The 12393-nt window shown below is 51.5% G+C and overlaps 1 protein-coding gene and 1 long non-coding RNA gene across 2 annotated transcripts in view; one reads left to right on the top strand and one right to left on the bottom strand.

Annotated features, from left to right (window-relative positions):
* Positions 1–1550, bottom strand: part of LOC130574776 (uncharacterized) — a 1902-nt gene extending 352 nt beyond the window's left edge. The window contains exons 1-2 of the long non-coding RNA XR_008965470.1: positions 1443–1550; positions 754–863 (exon numbers count right to left, since the gene is read on the bottom strand). This is a non-coding gene — a long non-coding RNA (uncharacterized LOC130574776). The remainder of the gene's footprint in view (positions 1–753; positions 864–1442) is intronic.
* A 7-nt stretch (positions 1551–1557) lies between these two features.
* Positions 1558–6915, top strand: FOXA1 (forkhead box A1). The gene is made up of 2 exons (XM_057368120.1): positions 1558–1945; positions 4352–6915. Exons 1-2 carry the CDS (start codon positions 1874–1876, stop codon positions 5612–5614), a joined length of 1335 nt encoding a protein of 444 aa, XP_057224103.1. The 5' UTR covers positions 1558–1873; the 3' UTR covers positions 5615–6915.
* The last annotated feature ends 5478 nt before the right edge of the window (positions 6916–12393 follow it).

Below are 12393 nucleotides of genomic sequence, written 5' to 3'. Positions count from 1 at the left end.
TATTTGTCGAGGCAGAGATATGCTATATCTCGTCATTTGAATCCAGTGTCTGTATAAGAAATTAAAATCCTGTTAGTGAGGACCATTTCCACAGATCACTCGAGAACAAATCACTGTGGAAGCAACTGTGGTCATACTGAACAATAAACACATCAAGCTGAAATTTAGACCCAGGTATGTATTATAGTTTGTGTGGTATGATAGGCAAGCCTGTTTCAAAATCCTAGAAAGCTGTTTTCCCCCTTCACATTCTCACTGTTGGAAAAGTTGTTTGGGTTTGGGGGGAGCTGTTTGTTGCTAGTTGATGATGTAGATTTTTTTTTTCTTTTTGCATTTTGTTTTCTCCTRTCAGGTGATAAAAGTTGTAGTAGTTAGGTGGGAACGAATTCACAAGGGATAGGCTAGAGAAACCCAAGAAAAATCTGTGGTGTTGACACAGGCTCGAAGAACTGGACAGGGCAGAAAATGTTTGATCCATCTGCAAAGACTGAGAGATTCCCTCCATAATAATAAAAAGCTTTGTCCAATGTCAGTTTGTTTTATCAGTGTTTTTTACCTTTTACCAGCCTGCGTAGATTCTTCCTCCCCTGTTCTTTGGGAGAAATCAGGTCAATAAGCAAGAAGTTGGAAATGAGATACCCGCTACCTATTATTGCTGCTCCTGGGTGTCTGGCATCAGAGAAAGCTTCCAAATGAGCCTTCTGGGCTGGAGGCTTTCCACAGTAAAGATATAAAATGGTTCTAGTGACTCACCTGATGTTTGCCAAGCGGAGGTTAATATCAGTGGATCCGCATTCAGGCCTCTCGCCGAATTTATTGGGTGCCTGTAGTATTATGTCTCAGCACGGTGACTCATATGGTTCCTAAACATAAGGCACCCGAAAAAGCAATATCATTATCACCATCTACATAGGACGGCACCCCGGTTTGAAAGGCTAGTTTAGCCCAGAGAAAGAGGGGGATGGGGTGGTATGAGGGGAGGGTTGGGAGGTTTTGGGGAGCGTGAAGCTGAGTGCCTAATCCTATCCCCTGCCTAGTGCTCACAGCTCGGAGTGCCTAATCCTATCCCCTGCCCCGAGGGCGATGGGAACGTGGGGTGCCACGGCAGGGCCTGGAAGTACCTGCCCGGTAGCCAACTTTGAAATGAGGAGCGGGAGAGGGGGGAATCTGTGCACTTCAAGACTCTGGACTTTGGAGCACATCCTGGCCATCAAGCTAAAGGAGCATCTACCGAACTTYAATAAATATTTCCTCTAATCTCAGGGGTTTAAGGCTGGATGGCCTTTTGCTTCTCCTCAAATAGAAGGGGCTGCCCTTCCTTCATCTACCTAATTTAATTTTCCCGGATCCCTCCTAGCATTTATCCTGTCCACCTGAAAGGGTGGTCGTGCCCATCCCCTGTCCCGTCCCGCCCCCCGCCCCCCTCTCTCCCCCTCTCCCACCTCTGTCTCTCCTTCTTTCCCCACAAGCTTAAACCAATTACGCAGCTTTGCAAATAAAGTGCCGCCCCGGGGGGAGTTGCAGGCGAGGGGGACTGCCTTGTTTGCAGGTGCATCTCTGGCTTTGTAGGTGCGAACGCCTTTGTGCGGCGGACAAATGGGGAGAGGAGGAGGAGGAGGTGGGTACTTCTGCGACGTAAGATCCACATCAGCTCAACTCCACTCACATCCCAGCCGCACTTCCTCACTTTCTCAACTGTCTCGCCCYGCACCGCTCCCTGCCTCCTTTTTGGCTGGTTATAGAGCAGAATTCAGCACCCCCCGCCCCTCCTGGGAGCTGGCTTCCTGCTAGGTCGAGCTTTTGGGCTCTTTTCTACTGCCGTCTCTCGCTTGCAAGAAGGCTGGATGGTTACACCGGGCAGGTTGGCTCCATAATGTTAGGGACTGTGAAAATGGAAGGGCATGAAACCAGCGACTGGAACAGCTACTACGCCGACACTCAGGAGGTGAGTAAATCCCAGGGTCTGGTTTCGCTGCTGCCCCTGTGCAGGGGAGGGRAGGATCTGGGGGTGGCTAGGGGTCTGGAGGGGGCAGCAATCGAAGGAATCGGTTTGCAGTCCAAATCCTGCCAACGCAAACGTACCTCCCCCTCCCTCCGGCGCCGAAACTGGCTAGGCTTCCCCAAGGAAAACACAGCTTCCAGGAGCCCTGGAGGCGTTTGGGGAAGACACGGGGCGGCTGCGAGACCGTCAGGAGGGCCAGGGGCCGGGGGTAGCCCTTGATCTCATCTAAGAGGCGTAATCTTCTCTCGCGGCGCGCACAAAAGCACCCCGTAAACTCTTGGCTCGGGGCAGAGGACTCGSCGCGCCGCCGGCCCCCGACTGCTTCCCGGCAGATGGCAGGGGCCGAGGGAGACGGACGCAAGCGCGTCCCGGTCGGGGGCAGCACCTTGCCCGAGCTTCTCGGCGGGACCGCCGGCCTCTCTCCTCTCAGCCAGCGGGCCCTCACCTGTTAAAGCCCGGGGAAAGGAAAGGAGTGGGAGAAGCGGCCGTTTGTCCGTACTTTGCGGACGGGCTGCCTGCGGTGCGCGCTGCTGCCGCGGGCCGGCTGGCGGCGCTGCCGAGAGCGCCCCGGAGCCGGGCGGGGAGGGGGCCCGCACCCGGACCCGCCGCCCCCCACCGGGACCCGGACCCGGGCCGGTCCGCACCGCGGCACACCGGAGGCGCTTCCGCCCCCCGCGCCCGTTTGACAGCGCCTAAGGAGGAGAACCGGCCCGAAGCCCACAACTGCGGCGGAGGAGAGGGCCACGGCAGAGCGCGGAGCCTTCCCACGGCTCGCCTCGGCCCTGTGGGGCCTGGGGTCCGCGCTGCGCCGCTGAGGCTCCGCAGCGGGGGTCCCGGGAGAAGCCAGCGCCCGGCGGCACGGCCGGCAGCACCGCGGGTTCCCGCCCGGGAAGGAGTCGTTTTGAGGAAGTGCGGCACCGAGGCAGCACCTGGGTGTGCGCACCCGGGCATTGCATCAGCATACCCGGACACGGCTCCACAGTCCCCACGCCTCGTCCCGCACCCGGAGCTGGCACACGCGCCCATAGGGCCACGCGGACAGAGGCAGATACGTGTCACCCGGCTGGCATCTCCTTTAATAAAGGAAAGTCGGCTAAGGGCAAATAAGCGTCATCCTAATTGTGTGCCGTTTCCAGACTAATTTTTCCTCGCCATACTGATTGCCTATAAACATAAAGTTAAGCTACCTTCGCTTTTGCTATTTTTTAAAACTTCAGACTTTTCTCCTCCCTTGCCATTTAATTTGAATAACTGCATAAATGCAACGTGGGAAACCCCGCCGAGTTCTACCATCTCACATAGTTGTGATCCTCTAAATTAAAAGGGCGTTTATAAGTTCGTGAAATTTGTGAGGATCAGAAATGAACTTTATATATTTAACCGTTGTTTAAACCTGCTTTTCTTAGCCATATTAGCCGTAGTTCCAGTAAACTGGGAACATCTTTCTCTCTCCTATTAAATCAGATGCCATACCGGAAAACACAATTTCAGGCTCTCCGGCTCTGCTTTTTTTTTAAGAGTTCTGTTATGTGGTAGGGTGCTACAATTTTTTTCTATGTCGTGCAATTGTAGAAAATCACAGCCAGGAAAAGTTCAGGCTTTTCATGCTTTGGGAAAGTCTGGGTGTTTGGCTGGTTGATTTTTTTTTTTAACTGTAATTTAAAGACTGYTTTGATAGAAAATGTAGACAAGGAAAGCTTTCCACAGATAAAACGGGTCAACAAGACCTATTTATTTTGGGTGAGGGTTTTAAAAAATTATTTTGCAACAAGACATTAATGCATCTTGTATGTTTCTTAGAAAATAAATTTGAATTAGTGCGTGGAGAGATGCGTGGGATTTTTCTCAGAAAAATGCATGCAGTCTTTCTCCTTGGCGCAGTGTACGCCTACCAATTTCTGATGAGTTTATTTTGCTATCGAGACAGGACACAAAACCAAMAAAATACGGGAATGTGCAGGGAGAACACCTCCTCCCGGGGCTGTCTGAGCCCGCAGCCTGGCTCCGCGAGGGTGTGGAGCGGCTCCGGGAATTCGGTCTGTCCGTGCGTCCCGGTGCAGCCCGCGCAGGCTGCGACACGCCGGTAAACCGGGAGCGCGTCCGGAGAGAGCACCCCTGCTCCGTGTCTGTTTATAAATGTATATAAATATGAAATAAACCCTTTCATGGCAACAGTCGCCTTTCTGTGAGGCTTTAGGGAAGCCTTTTCCCTGGTGTCTGGGAAGCGGCCGGCGTTCCTCAGCAGGAGGTTTGAACGGCTGGCTGGGCCAGGCGAGCGGATCAGGCCCTTACGGGGTCCCGCCGCACCTCTCTCCCCTCTAACTCCCTCTCTTTGTCTCGCTGCCCTAGGCCTATTCCTCGGTGCCCGTGAGCAACATGAACTCGGGACTGGGCTCCATGAACACCATGAACACCTACATGACCATGAACACGATGACGACCAGCGGCAACATGACCTCCAGCTCCTTCAACATGTCCTACGCCAACACGGGGCTGGGGGCTGGGCTGAGTCCCGGCGCCGTGGCCGGTATGCCGGCAGGCTCGGCGGGGCCCGTGAACGGCATGCCGGCCGGCGTGGCCGCCATGGGCACGGCGCTGAGCCCCGGCGGCATCAACGCTATGTCTGCACAGCCGGCCCCCATGAACGGGCTGAGCCCCTACGGCGGCATGAACCCCTGCATGAGCCCCATGGCCTACACCCAGTCCAACCTCGGCAGGACGCGGGACGCTAAGTCCTTCAAGCGGACCTACCCCCACGCCAAGCCACCCTATTCCTACATCTCCCTCATCACCATGGCCATCCAGCAGGCACCCAGTAAGATGCTGACGCTAAGTGAGATCTACCAGTGGATCATGGACCTTTTCCCCTACTACCGACAGAACCAGCAACGCTGGCAGAACAGCATCCGCCACTCGCTCTCTTTCAATGACTGTTTCGTCAAGGTGGCCCGCTCCCCCGACAAGCCCGGCAAGGGCTCCTATTGGACCCTACACCCCGACTCCGGCAACATGTTTGAAAATGGCTGTTACCTCCGCCGGCAAAAGCGCTTCAAGTGCGAGAAGCCGGCCAACAGTAAAGGCACTCAGGAGGGCAGGAAAGATCAGGCCGGGGCCTCTAGTTCAAGCTCCAGCTCCCCCCTGCACAGAGGCCACAGCAAACCTGCTCAGCTGGACACCACCACCTCCCTCTCCAGCTCCAACCCGTCCACAAGCCCCCAGTCTATGGACCACAGTGGATCAAGCACGGAACTAAAGACCTCGGCCTCGGCCGCCTCCTCCACCATCAGCTCTGTACCCACCTTGGCCTCCGTCCCACATCCCCCTCACTCCTTAGCCCACGAACCCCAGCTCCACCTCAAGGGCGATCCCCACTACTCCTTCAACCACCCGTTTTCCATAAACAACCTCATGTCCTCCTCGGAGCAGCAGCACAAGCTGGACTTCAAAGCCTACGAGCAGGCGCTGCAATATTCCTCCTACGGTGCCAGCATCCCCGGCGGGCTGCCCCTGGGCAGCACCTCCATGGCTGGCCGGAGCAGCATCGAGCCCTCGGCCCTAGAGCCCTCCTACTACCAAGGTGTGTATTCCAGACCCGTGCTAAACACCTCCTAGCTGTGCAACCCCCGCCGCCGGGACCGAGACCCCTCCTCCCCTTCCGGGCTTCTCTCCCCGCATTCCCTGAGACAAACCAAGGTGTTTCCKCACGCTGCGTGCAAAGGACTGTTACTTTTTAATTGTCTCGCAACGCGTTGTGTGTTGTTACGATCCACCACGACCTCCTGCAAAGCCGGCCGCKTCCCGCTTGTACATACTCCCTCTGGCCCCTGCCGCCCAGCCCCTCTCCCCGGAGACCTCCCCAGCCTATGCAGGGTGTTATTAAAAGGAAGAAAAATTGTTGAGCTTGTAAACTACTTGTTTGTGCTTTCCGCCCCCTCCTCTCCCTCCCTTATGTGTTCTATAATCTCATGTAAGTTTACAGGTATGTGGCAATACTTTAACAATACGGAGATGAAGAAGCGAGTAGACATTTAAGACTTTTTTTTAATTAAAAAGGCTTTGAAGGACAATACTGCTGTGAAGTAGCAAAACACTAAGAGAATCTCTAAGCAACAAGAGGACTATTTACTTTCTCGGATCATCCTTTTGATACTTGCAAAATAAACCTTCGGCTAATACAACCCGCATAAACCCAGATGCTGCGGGCCGGATCCTGCACTCCCGAGGGGACCAACTGGAGCTTTGGAGTGCAGGATGCGACCCTTATCTTTTTCCAAGTGTTACCTGTTTTGGGATGTAATATAGAGTTACAAGAGGTCACAGCCAGTTGGATTTTTTTTTCTTCCCATCTGTTACTAAAGATTCTAGTTCATCAGGAACTCTCATCAACATGTGGATGCCATACTTATTTAATTTAAACGTCTTCATCGTGTACCAGCTAGAACTGTGTATCTATAACCAGGTTACTTTCCCCCTCCCCTAGGAAACATTGACTATTACACTGATGCAAGGAAAAGAGGACAGCTTTGTCTCTCCCCCCTTTTCAAACTTGTTTAATACATTTTTTGTGGCCGTTTAATTATCGCCATCGATAGTTTATTTCATCCAGTGTTATTGCACTTTCCACAGTTTTACACGGTGTTAGCATAGCCAGACGGGTTTTATTATTATTCCTGTTCGCTGTTTCAATGTTCTTAATTTATTGCATGGTTTATATTGTTTTCTTTCTTTACAGCTGGAAATTGCTTTAAATGACCGTAAAAATAATTACACGGGAATTTAAGAAATTTTGTTAATTTTATAAATGTGATTGTAATTGAAAAAATATTTTGATTTAAAACGATAACTGAGAATTCAATACGTGAAGTATGTTTTTGATCATTTGCAGTTAAGGACTTTAAATAAATCAAATGTTATCAATTAAATACTTTTGCTATTTTCTTACAAAATTTCTGGGGCAGGTTACGGAGGATGTAAGTGTGAACTTAAGTGGGAATGTGAAGAGAAAAGATTTGTAGGGCCAGGCCTRTGCAGAGGGAAGGCGGGGGACTCGCCCTCAGGGTGTGCTGCGATGTCACCGGTCTGTGAAGCTGTGTGTGCGGTGCTGTTCTTTATTTTTCTATTTTTTATTCCTAATTCACGGTGCTGGGATAGGTTGAGGGATGGCAGGAAAAAGCCACCCGAGGCGATGTAACCTCCTGGGTGTTTTGCGGCCAGGGCTGCCCGGGYGGCGGCAGCCAGACTCAGCGTTTCCCCGCCGAAAGGACGACGCCCTCAGGGAGCATCCCTAGGGCGGCTCCACGCGGCTCCGGGCCGCTGGAAAGGTCCAGATCCCGCTTTGTTGTTCTGGCTCGGAACCATCCGTCGAAATGACACCAGCAGCCGCACTGGCGAGCTCTGGTCCCCAGCAACAGACTTTGTCGGGGGAGGGGAGTTTAAGCGTGAATTGATTTTGCTGTGCCGAGCCGTGCTCGTGCACGGCCGCCAGATAAAAGAACTGTGTAATTCTTATAATTATCACACAATTGCCCCCTGACGGGTTAGGGACAGCGGCGACAAACCAAATTTTAAAGGTTCGATTTAGAAAAGCCAAGCCAGAGTCCCAGAAATCTCACCACATTCCTCCAGCACTACTACCCAGCGAAAAACGGGAGAAAAAAAAAAAAAAGTCTTGGGAGAGCCTCCCTGCTTTGCCAGTGTGGCCGGAGCAGCGGTGACCCGGATCGGAGATGCGCGCACGGCTCTCCCGGCAGCGCGGAGCCGGTTCCCGCGTCGTGCGGCACGGGTGCTCTTGGTCGGGCGGGCATTTACCGCAGGGCCCCCCCGGCTGCCGCATGCGGGTCCCGCAGCGAGGGGAGGCGGTTCTGCCCCCGTCGCCGTGTGCGGCTGGTTACCCCATGGCCCGACTGTGTGGCACCTTCGCCTCCGAATGGCCCGAAATGGCAAACATCAGCAGRCCCCCCGCAGCCAGGGGCAGCTCGGGGCTACTCGGCACCGAGTCTGGGCAGGCGGATCCTATTTAAAGCCCCGCTTCTTCTGCCAAAAGAAGCTTCGTGAGAATCGTGACAGGATGAAGCCCGCTTTCAGCAGGACTTCACTTGTCTCCCATAGACTAGCCTACAGAGAATATGCCATTGCAGAGTGGAGACATTGATTTAATACCTTGGGCTTATACACGGAAAATATCAATCGACCGACAGCGATAAGACAGCAAGTTTCACATATCAGCTGAGGAGCACAGACCGTGTGTAATGGAAATATTTGGGGCGTGGGTAATAAAAGGGTTTAAGCGGACCGACGCGGCTCCAAACCTCTCAGAGATAAGGAGCGGAGCCTGTCACGGATGCAGCGTGCGCCCTTTCGCCACTCGCCTGCAAGATTATATTCCTCCCCTTCTTCTCGTAGGCAAATGGTGTCTGCGGTGGGCAATGAGTCACTGACAAGACAGGGATGCAGCTCACGTTAAAAACGCGGGGCCCCGGCGCAAAGCACGCAGCATTCTGCGATCAGTTTAAGGCTTGGAAATCGACAGCAGGGAGAAAAGTCCCATTTTCCGTTCCGCTCCTAGCTGTCCTGCTGCTGCTGCTTTAATCCCGTGCTCAGAGAACCCCCAGCCAGAGTGCAAAAATAAGCTAAAAATGGGCTCCCCAAGAAGAGGGTGCATCCCCGCGCCCCGCAATGTGTAGAGGGGAGTTTACGAGCATCTCCTTCCCGCCGAACCGCTCACTCCGTGCTTGGAGGGAAGAAGCTGGAGGGTACGAGGCTTTTGCCCTTGTCAGAGGTGGCGTCTCAGCCCCGCGTCCGGGACAGAGGCAAAGCGGGAGCCCGCCAGGCTTCAGGTTCCAGGCTCCGTCCGATACCTCAATTTATAGGGGAACTTCCTCTTTTCCTACTCGGCAATTACCTCTGACAGGCCACGTGCGAGGGAGCGAGAACGGCTCATTTAGCGTTATTAAATACRAGCGGGGAGTAAATCGGGGCGATGGGGGATCTCTGTAAAGATTTATGCGGAGTTTGGGAGGTGAGGAGAGCCCCGGCCCGGGACGAGGGGGAGATGCTGGGTGCGCCGGCGGGTCAAGGGCTCTCAAGGCGGCGTGGAGGGGACCCTGCAGCCGGGGGCGAGGGGACGCGGAAGGGTCCCCTGGCGCAGCGGAGCCCTTCTCCACCGCGGGGTCCGACAGTCCTGAGCGCCCCTACAAGAGGGGCAGGATGGGGTCCCCGCCCGTGGCACCTCCTCGGAGCMCCTGCGAACAGCACCTGCCCTTCGCAGAAGGGAAGAGTCGGTGGAATAAAAGCAACTTCAGCTGCCAAGGTCAATTGGGAGAAATAAAATCACAAGTAATTGCTGGGTTGTTTCCTGAGTGCGAATGGACAACGCTGACATCTACATCGGCAAACAATCGGAAGACGCACATTATTTGGAAGGAATTAATTTGAAATGTTCGGGACTACTGAAAGACGAGAAAGAAACAAAATACCGGACCGTTTTTAATTTGAATCCTATTAGTGTCACTAAAACATAAGTAAATCATAAAACAACGGCTCGAGAAAACACTTCAGCCATTGGCATAGCTTCAAAAATTGTTTTGAAATGTGTTAAGTAGGTATTGAAATTGGTCCGTCAGCACAAACACGAAATAAATTAATTCCCTTGCTGTAACGCCAAGTAGACTTTAGAATAATTGTCTCCGTTTTAATTTTATGGTAATATTATAGATAAAACATTTGATTGCAATAACATAACTTTGTATTTTTTCTTTTCTGTTATGATAAAATGGAATCGAGGCATATATGAATATATATATGCATATATATGTATACATATATATGTATATRTGTATATATCGAGGCATATATGAATGAGCATATGTGATTAATCACTCTGAAAATAACATTTTTAAATCAGAGACTTAATAAATAAATAGATTTCATGTGCATTTTCGTGATAACTTTAATTTGTGAAGAAGCCAATTATCCTCTTATAAACATGGAATATAAAGTTCTCTCGGGAGGAATATASATGCACATATTGTATATATTAACATGCATATAATTAACATGTATTTGTTTCCAAGGGAGACAAGTGGAAATACACATAACACACAATGACCAGGCAAAAAGCACAGCACAATAGTGCACAGAGAGTGACCGGAGTACAGAACGTACACCTAAGTCCCCTCAAAACTCCCACTCTGCAACATTGTTTAGGAAATATAGGAGAATGGTTAATAGCTAAAATCAAAATGCAATTTGTTTGATTTTTTGCATGTCTAGGGTTGTGCAGCAAAATGTCTCTTTTTTCTTTTTATTTTTTTTCCCTTCTTAATGCGAAGCCAGCCTTGTGAGCTACTAGTAAAGACAGTAATTTTAAAAATAGTTTGTACATTTTCTGCAATTTGTAGTATCGAAAGGTCTGTTTCAGCGGGATTAAATAATTCGGGGAAGTGAAGAGTGGAAAACGGGAGGCGATAAGAAGAAAACCTGCCTTTGTTCTCTCTGGTTATTTTCTAATAATTATTCTGACCATTGTGACAAAGTAGCAGTTAAGGATAGATTAGTGTAAATAACGTCGCATTTCACTGGCAACTTTCTGGCCCAAGCCTTGCCATGGTGTTTGTTTCTCCCCTTCACCTCAAACAGAAACTCATTGAGATTTCAGATCTTTGAACTTTGGACAGATCAAACTGCCAGCGCTCACCTTTGTCTCCAGTCATTAGGATTTAAAGCGTATGTAGCCTCATAGCAGAATCCATTTGTCTCTACAAGGGGAAAAAGATGCTATGTCCTCTCCTTTCCCCCACCCTAAAACTCCTACATTTAGTTGAATTAATAGAAAAAWTAATTTCCCTGAATGGCGCCTCTGCTGCGGTAGCATTGGTAAAATGGGCTTTGCTCAGGCGAGTTACTTCGGGGGAAGTTCGCCGTTATTTTTGTATTAGTGTTGTACAATTGGTAACCTAATCTTTCCCATTAAATATTCTTACATCTGCTCGTTATTCCAAGGGTGAACTACCAGCCGACAGGGTATTATTATTATTATTATTATTATTATTATTATTATTATTATTATTATTATTATTATTACTACTACTACAATTATTCCAGCCAGCAGGCGGAACACGCGCTGAGCCGGAGTGTTGCTGTGTCCCCCTGCGCTGCGCTCGCCCAGGCTGTCCCCCCGCAGCGGGTGAAGCTCTGAAGCAACGCAGAGGCGACACGGGAGCGGCGCCCCGGTGTGCGCGGGGTGCGGATGCCACTGACCTCCCTGCCCGTCCGGGTCTCCCGCCCGGTCCCGGTAGCCCAAGCCTTCCCCAGCGGACGGCGTTGCCCTCTTTTGGTTCAGCCCAGCTCAGGGTTTGGGACCYCAGTCCTTCCCCTTCACTGAGTCCCCCGAGGGAATAGAGAGGGGTGGGGGTCCCCAGGTGGACTTGTTTCGGGTGATCGCATTTCTGCTTCCGAAATTGGGCCCCTTCACACTCAACGTGGCAGTGAAAGAGTGTCGAGTCCGCCGTCGTCCGGTAGAAAAGCCACCTCCATCATCTGGAGCGKGGATATCCCCGTCACGGACGGGTCGCCCCTTGGCCACGAGCGGTCAGGCGGAGGTGCCCTGTGCCCTTGGGACTGGCACCCGCTTCGGTGAAGGAAGGGCTCCTGGAACTGCCCCATGCCGCTGAGAGTGGGACCCGCGTGATTCCACTCCCCGCCAGGCTATCAGAGCACGGAGGTGCAGGCGTGCTCCCGGGGACTCTCATCTCGCTCCGAGCCTGCCCGAGCACCGAGGCCAGGGCTGCCTGCCCCGGGAGCGGGATCTGGCCCTCTCCAGCAACCATGTCTACGGCAAACACCGCCTTTGCGCCCGATACCTCTAAGTGCTCCCTAATCATCTACATTTGCCATCTACTGCGCAATAGCTGAAACATATTTCCCTCTTTATTCCTTCTATTTCCCGAGCCTGCCCGGCGGGTTGCTAACACACATTTCCTCCGCTTATGACCGACAGAAAATGTAAACACGTTGGTAACTAGGAGGTGGGCCTCATTCTGCAAACCGGGATCTCTCCATAGTGACTCTCAGTAATGACCTCTTTAGCATAATAAAGCCCCGGGGGCGGGGAATCTTTGAACTGCGGGACAGGAGATTGGAATAAGAGCATGTCTGAACTTATTCAAATGTATGCAAGAAGTTTTCTAGTTCTAAGGTTATCTGATGTGAACAACAGACGTTTTCCCTCTTCTTGTTTTTCCTTGCCTGGTTGCTTTATCTAAGGAAGTACTTTACAAACATCAGGTATGTCATTAACTTATATGAAATGGAAAAGGAACAACAATAACAAGCGACAAAACCAAGTCCCGACCTCACATTTAGTCGGAAAAACCCCCAAATCAACACCTCCC

The sequence above is a fragment of the Malurus melanocephalus genome, unplaced genomic scaffold (assembly GCF_030028575.1).
Source record: "Malurus melanocephalus ecotype Western Australia unplaced genomic scaffold, MMel_1.1 scaffold_0, whole genome shotgun sequence".
In the NCBI taxonomy this organism is placed as follows: Eukaryota; Metazoa; Chordata; class Aves; order Passeriformes; family Maluridae; genus Malurus; species Malurus melanocephalus.
Note: the sequence above shows the minus strand (reverse complement) of the source record. Positions and strands in the feature narration are given on the sequence as shown.

Coding starts and splice junctions, on each gene's coding strand:
- FOXA1 (XM_057368120.1), top strand. CDS start 1,874: ATGTTAGGGACTGTGAAAATGGAAGGGCATGAAACCAGCGACTGGAAC. Junction 1,946..4,351: donor ACTACGCCGACACTCAGGAG/GTGAGTAAATCC, acceptor TCGCTGCCCTAG/GCCTATTCCTCGGTGCCCGT.